The sequence below is a fragment of the Cygnus atratus genome, chromosome 3 (genome assembly GCF_013377495.2).
Source record: "Cygnus atratus isolate AKBS03 ecotype Queensland, Australia chromosome 3, CAtr_DNAZoo_HiC_assembly, whole genome shotgun sequence".
Classification (NCBI taxonomy): domain Eukaryota; kingdom Metazoa; phylum Chordata; class Aves; order Anseriformes; family Anatidae; genus Cygnus; species Cygnus atratus.
This window is the reverse complement of record NC_066364.1, coordinates 91,376,403-91,384,143: the sequence shown is the minus strand read 5'-3', so window position 1 is coordinate 91,384,143 and position 7,741 is coordinate 91,376,403. Positions and strand designations below refer to the sequence as shown.

Sequence of the window (7,741 nt, the reverse complement as noted above, 5' to 3'; positions counted from 1 at the left end):
CCGTGTACTACGGTATCCTTTTCACTAGAAAGCAATCTTAAAACAGCCATGGAAGCAAACCAAGGGGCTAAGAAATGCCCGAAACAAACTGTTTCTGCAACACAGGTTTTTATTTCAACATTTTGCTTCCCCTTCTCACAATGAGGATAGAAGAGTTCAGCTGGGAAGCTGATTGCGAACAGCTCCAAACCTTTTACGTTCCTCTAGGGCTGGAGATGCAACAAGAAAGTCTTTTGTCGCATTCACTCTCTGGGGGCATTAAGGCAGCAGAAGACAGAGTAGGCTCGGTAGGCCAAAACACACAAGAAATCACCAATAGCTGGCAGGGCTGTTCTTGAGTTGCAGCTGGATTTTGCAGCTGCCTTTTCCTATCAAGGCTCAAGAGGCAATGCCCTGCTTAGGCAGCGGGGCACAATTCCCCTCTGGCACAGCTTCCCTGTTGGGTGCAGAAAGGGCTCCAGCCCCAGCCGAGCAGTAACCCATCACCTCTCCAACAGGGAGCGGGGGTCCCGTCCCTAGCAGCAGCCGCAGCTACGTACAGCAACCAGATGAGCACCGGGCATTTCGCGAGCAGTCTGACGAGCAGGAAAAAAAAGGTTGGGGCTTTTGTCACTCCTGGCTGTCCTCCCGTCAGAAGAAGCTCACGTGAGGTTTGCTGGGAGGGGTGCGCGATGCTTGTGCTGCTGCTGCTGACTGCGCAGTTCAGAGAACGAACTGAAGGCTCCAACCTTGAGCTGCTGCTACGGCACCAGCACTAAATTCCCTTTGAAAGGCACAAAAAACCTCGACGGCTCTGATTTCTAAAGAAATACTAAAAAAAAAATCTTTTGCTGTGAGGGACAGTGGGGTAAAGGAAACAAGATGTCAAATTATAATCAGCTTGAATCATTTTGAATAAACACCGAGGAAATAAAATGTACCCTGCTTGCTGGCAGGCTAGATGGCTTACGAAGTGCTTGCTCCACCCCAATCGAGGGCTTGAAATGGAGTAGCGGTGGAATAGAAACCCCTGATAGCCTAAGATTTGCTTTTCACTGGTACGGTGTTGCCATCCTTGGGGACAGAAAAAGCATCATTAGCGTTTAAATAGAGTTTGATGAAAACATGTAACACCCCAAGGATCAATTTTCACCACAGGCAGCTGTAGCAAGAAGCATTAATCCTTCACCCTCTCTGGTGACAAGAGAAATCCAGGGAGCTGTAGGAACAAATAACATCAGGCATCTAGTGTGAATTTTGCTTTTCATGCCCGCAATTAAATGCTTGCTTTACTTCCTGTTGTTTAATATTGTACTTATTCTTTATCGCTGCAAGAAAAAAAAAAAAGCATTTTTTTTTAATTTGCACTGGGGACACATTTGAAGGCCCATATTGTAGACTCAGCAAGTGGCAGGGCAGCCGCCAAACCTTGCTTCCTTTGTTGATTTCTTGGTGATTTAAGACCTATTTTCAGCAGCTGATCCCAGTCTCCCCCCTGCCTTTTTTTGCTTGGTAACTACCACTTTAACAAAATGGTGTTTGTGCAGTGCCTTGGAACCAAGAACTGTGCTTTTAAATCTAAGACGGGAAACAGAATAGGAAAAGCAGGACTAAAATCACCTACACGCCATGATTCTTTCAAGCCATGTGCTTCGAAATATTCTGCAAGAACTCAATAATCCTACGGTATATTAGACTGCTAGCCTTTTATTTCATACGTAGCTAAAATCGCTTGCACGTTTCTGATATTTGCGTTGTTTACTTTCCCCAGTACAAAGTTTGAAATTATGCTCTGAATCTACAAAAGTCAGTGGAAAAACATTACAAAAGCCCCTGTACTGATGATGTGCATTGTTCAGACTGCTACTGGCTTTGCCCACCAAAGGGACAAAATCTATTGTTCCAAAGTGCAAACAGGAAAAGATACAACCCGATCAACGGTTTACTTAGGTGCAGGCTTCCTTTGGAATACACTTTCCCCCTGCTGACGCTAAGATGTGCAATAAACTAAAATTCAGTGCAAAAAATGTATGCGATGCCATCACTGTGATTATCCACTCCTTTCTGGAAAGCACTGGAGTATTTCCTCACAATGATTCTGTTGTGGAGAATACAATGCTAAGCTTAACAAATAAAAACACTCTCTACAGTAAGGCTAATGTTTTTTACAGCAAATCATTCCACATTCAGTGTAGGCCCAGAAGACACTGGCATACACCAGCTTGCTTTGTTAAAACAAAAAACCTCGCTTGCTAAAAATAGCAGCAACTAGAAAGAAGAAAACAAGACTGTCCCGGAACATCACAGACACCAGGAGATGGAAACTGCAAAGGAGATGACTTAAGGGATTTTCAGTGCCATTTAAGACATTCAGAACAGTGTTACCTTCAGGTTTAATGAGCATTACAATACACCCGCTGCAGAGAGGTAAGTAATTTAAGGGAAGAGCATTCACTGGCCGTCTGTTTTGTCACAGATTTCATTTGCTTCACAGGGCAAGGACAGCAGCCTGTAATTAAGTCGTGGCCAGGAGCTGTGTCCGAAGCTTGGTACCTTCCTGCAGCACGCCTGTCTCACAAAGCTGGAAGGGCAAGAAATTAGATAGAGGGCTCCACGCAGCGCTGCCCTTTCATCTTCCCGTACGGCTGCCACTCAGACTCGGTATTAGAAATGTGTTTCGGACCAGCAGGAGCGGCCCTCGTGTGCTACTGCAGGTTTCTACCGCCTCCCCTCGCTGAGGCTGCTGATGCAGACGGAGCCAGCTAAGCAGCAGTCCCTACTTACTACCTGAGCGGGTTTTTGACCTCTGTTAAAAGCCCGGTCTTGTAGCAGGGGGCACTGCTGGAGGGAGACTGACCAGCCCCCTTCCATCCCTTCCTGCTTGAGAAGTCTCCTCGTGTGAAATCACCTGAAGAAGGACTCACGGCACCGTGCTTCAGTGCAGACTTCAGTCTCCTGACTGATTCACCAAGGATGCTGATTGCCGTAAGTGCCAGACAGGATGAAAGCAAGAAAATACACAGAAAAAACATGCTTAGTAAGGCTTTAACAATGCGTAGGAGATCTCTGCTAATTCTAGCAATGACTTTTTTTTCTGAAAAACGGAGTCAAGTTTACTCCATATATGAATGGGAGGATGTTCCAAGGACGCAGATGGTGCTGAAAATGTTGCTGAATCAGCAAACAAAGCATGCTGATCAACAAAGCAATGACCAGCACGACAGAAAGATCAATGAAGGCCAAACCACACACAATATTGTTAACTTTTATTTATTCTTCCAGCTGCTTGTCCAGTCTTTTCAGCAAATTCACAAAATAAACTAACTTAGAATCCAGGAGTTTTGGTATTACCTCTAGCACAGCGGATGCAATGCATACAGATGAATAAAGGCTCGACTCTTACATCTACACTTTGAAGGACTGTCAGAAAGTTGTACACTGATGGGGAGTAGTAAATACAGGCTTACTGCATTTTATCAATTAAAATCATGACAGAGTAGAACTGAGGCTTTTCAGTATGTTCGTAACATTGCTGTTTTTCTCCTGTTTTGTTGTTCTAAGAAACCACAGGAATCAGCTTAGGTCCAACTGCTCCTTTTAATTGTATGTATCACATTATAGGAGAGAAAGAGCTGAAAGTTTCATCCCCGTTAAAGTGGCCATAATGGCTATTATCAGAAAACAGAATATAACAGAGTTAACTCCACCTTATCAGATTACAGCTCCTGTGGCTAACTTAAATTGCTTCAATCCATACTTGATTTGATATGAAATTATTCAGACTAACTCTCCTTTCTGATTTAGCATTTATACATAATCTTCCTTCTGAAGAGCTCACTCATTTCCATGTCCTTCCTCCTAACGCCCTACCTGTCCTGGTCTAACACCCACAAACCAACCTGAGAACGATCAGGAAGGGCTCCATAAACTACTACTGGGTGCTTCAAAGAGTGCAGGGTGGCTTTGAAATAAAGAAAAAGTTCATTCAGAGCAAGCAAAATACCTTTTTTTTCTAACCTGAAAATAGTTAGGCTTGCAGACTTTATCTCAAACACAAACAGATCAGTTTCTCAACCCTTCTACCTCATTTTTTTGACCAAATAGTACCAGCTGCAAGAGGTAAAATTAAAACTGAAACCACTGGCTCGTTTCCATACATGCTAGTGAGAAGTTGGTATAATACTATTGAATAACACGAGGAATCGTTGATTTAGGCTTTTTATATCTTCAAAGTAAATCATGGCTTTTGGAACACGTAGACCTTAGTACTAAAGCAGTCTGGAATTCTGAGGACGGAGGTGAAGGATGCATTTTTGGTTGAAAATGTGCATTCACTCTGAAGAGTCCCACTCCTTTTGGATCGTTTTGGAATTGCTAGCCTTTGAAAGCATCTTGGCAATTTCTGAAACGATTAAAAAAGTACTGGTGCCACTTGGGCAATCAATTAAGTATGTAGAGCAAACACCGTGTTCATGGGGCAGTCACTGCAACACTGAATCCAAGACAGTGCTATAAAATGTAAGGTCCCAGGGATCTACTGATGCAACTTATGTTTTTTCTTTTTTCCTTTTGAAGGTACTAGAGATTGTTACTATAAGACTGTGAATGCTTCTCCTTAGCTGTCCTCCTTTTCCCTCCCAATTCACAAGAGTTAGCTTATTCTTGAGTATGTGTGTGAGGCACTGATTTTTACCTGAAGAAATGCAGATCTGAGATTGTCCCAATACACTAAACAATGCCTGTTTTCAGTCATTTGAGGTTGTTCAGCTGTCTTTGCTCAACACACAAAGCCATTACCCTCCACATCTGCTGTAAGACTTGGTTTGCATGCAAAAGCCTAATGCGATGCCTCCACGGGGAGAATTCAGCCTCAGACCTTTGGAGCTGTTTACAGCCCTCAGATAATGCAGCAGCAGTCACATGGAGATGGGTCAGAGGACAGACCATGTCCCCTTTCTCAGCAGACTTGCAGAAACAACTCTGATTTTGTTTGCAGCTTGATTTCCAGCCAAGAACTTCAGTATTAAACATAAACTACAATTTTGCCTATAAACTAGCTAAAAATACCTGTAGTTTCTAGAGGCAACTAATCTGCATAATTTTTAATTATTAAGCTTCACTGCTCAAGACCCATCCATAGCCCCTAGGTGGACATTCCACTGGAAAGCACTAATTCTAAAGTAAAATAACAAGTTTTAGAAAGGGCAGAACACTGCCAATCAATTAATTTGATGAGAATTCATTACATGAGCAGATAGCAGTGATATGGTGAATAATTTCAAATTAAATGTTTTCTCAGTGCCACTGTATCATCTGCATACTATTCATTTAGTTCCTTATATTTAGCAGAAGTGGGGCACATTTTCCATGTGCCATTTATAAGCAATGCAGACCGTTGATTTCATTCCTTACTGGAAAGTCCCCTGGTCTATTTACAAATTAATTCGGGAAGTGACACCGTGACTGTTAGCCCTAACTGGTGCGCCTGACACAAGCACGAAAGAAAGGATGAATAGGTGGAATTTTGCATTTGGCATGTCAGAAACAGGGGAGGTAATGTTTCCAGTTATATACACTTAAAGTTATTTCTGAGAAGACATGTTGAACTTAAGCATTAAGCTAAATATCTATAACCCTACATTATTTCATTAGTTATTTTCCAAGACATCATTCACTCATTTGTTGAAAGTTTTCTTCTTAGCAGTATTTATCTTACTTGGAAAAATTATAGGTCTATGAAAGAGCATTATTTTGTTATACCAATTTATATAACTAGCTCTATGAGCATTTGTACTGGAGCACTAAAACTTTTTCATAAAAGCAAAGGGAGTTCATTAGTAAAACACTGAAAGTGTGCAACTGGAAATAAAAACAAAGCATAAAAGCACAGCATTTAATATAAGATGAGCTTTCAACTGAAATAATAACAAAAAAAAAACAGCTCCAAACCCCTGCCACATTAATATCAGACCAACGTGAAAGGCACTGAGAATTGAACTGTGCAACTCATATCCATACCTGTGAGAGTAACAACCACAGTGAGATGCCAACATCCAAGGCAGAATATGGCACTGTACAGTCCATTAGGCATTTCTGGTACATACGGCAGTTTTAGATTTTCTCAGGATAAGCTGGAAATGTTAACTAAATATACAAATTTCACAGAAAAAAAAAAATCCAATTAACACCCTCCGAAGACAAGCAAACAAGGCATGACATATAGGACATTGCTGGCACCAGAAAACGTTATCACATCAAAACACAAGTTTTTAAATTTAATCCAGTAGATACGTGAAGGAATGGCGGTGGCAGAGGCAAAGGGATGGGATGAATATCAAACACTCAGTTTTGAGCGTGCTAGCTGAGGTCATCAATTCATAAATCTGACAAAAACTGAAGCTACCAAATCCATTTCAGAGGCTAGAAAGTATCAAGCCAGTCCAGCCCGTTTCCAGGAATTCTTCTTGTGTGCTGACATGGGTAGACTGAAGAAATCTGTCCAGTATCATCTCAATGCCCGAGGCTACCTAAAGCTTTCCATTAGCGAACGCTGCCTCCTGGAACTGAGGGACAAATGTTTTGAAATATGCCCTAGTGAGAAAAAAAAAAGAAACAAGAAAATTCATGGTTAGGAGGGAGTGTATGGTGTATGTAGGTAGCCAAAGTTTTAACAAAGAGAAGCATGAAGTTGCAGTGTTTAGCCCATTATTAGAACTCATAAATGGGTAGCGCTTTTCTTACAAGTGTTCAGCATAGAGCAGATCCATATACTGCAGCTTTCTAGATCCAGCAGTACTTTGTTCTTTAGTGGCCTCACCACAAACAACACGCCACACCTCTTAGTGTGGTCGATATCAGCGACTTGATGCTGCCAGAACAGCCTGATCCAGCGTCCATATTTTATCCAATGCAAAGTTCCAGAAATAAACTCTGCTATGCACTGGAAAATATACCTTTGAAAGGCTGTAAAAGTGAGAAATTCTTAGAGTAGTCTTAAGTGAGGTTATGCCTGCAGCATTTTATATCAGATTTTTTGATACAGTTGATGTTTACCATGTTTCTAGGATAATAATGTCATTTTCTATGTTAAAGAAAGCTTCACATATGGCAACAAAGGCCCAAAGACAGCCAAGTCAGTGGAGCAGCAAAATCATGAGGTAAAGTCAGAATATGTACAGAAGATAAGCTCTTCATCTGTCTCCGTACAGCAACCTCGACGCAATACAGAGTCATTGCTGATGGCAGTAGTTTATACAAGATGTAGAGAATAAATACTAACACTTTAGAGGAACTGTAACTCCTTTCAGTAGACACTGAAATTCAGAACATTACTCTATAAATTAAGATGTGCTTTGTATGCTTTGGATCTCGGTCTATCTTCTTTACAAATAATTGAGTGACTCATAAGTCCATAAAATGAGCTGATCCGAAGTATCCAAAATTGAGTTTGAATTGTACCTTTGAGTTTATTGCACTGAAGTACTCAGCTGTGTATTGAACCTATTTGTATGCCTCCACGATGCCCTTTACTTGCACGTTGTATTAGAAGCTGCTTCACCTTGCTGTCTTTGCTTTTAGCCTACTGCTTCTGCACTGAACTTCCACTTTCTCTATCTTTTTCTCATTTGGTTTTCTGTTCATATCACTGATCTTTATAAATTTCTGCACAAGAAGAACCTCCTCCCATTCTCCCCACCAAAAAAGAAAAATCTGAAGTGAGAATAGCTGCAGTCATTCAGCTGCATGTTCATTATGTTACTGA

At 41.4% G+C, this 7,741-nt stretch overlaps 1 protein-coding gene across 4 annotated transcripts in view; it reads right to left on the bottom strand.

The window, feature by feature from the left end:
• Positions 1-3,233: 3,233 nt before the first annotated feature.
• The window catches only part of BABAM2 (BRISC and BRCA1 A complex member 2), a 170,027-nt gene continuing 165,519 nt past the window's right edge, over positions 3,234-7,741 (bottom strand). For 3 of the 4 annotated variants that reach the window (XM_035561828.2, XM_035561817.2, XM_050710032.1), the window contains one exon: positions 3,234-6,570. In XM_035561828.2, coding sequence (XP_035417721.1) covers positions 6,520-6,570 — 51 coding nt within the window. In that variant the 3' untranslated portion in view covers positions 3,234-6,519. The remainder of the gene's footprint in view (positions 6,571-7,741) is intronic. The other variant, XR_004780991.2, reaches the window with a different exon arrangement.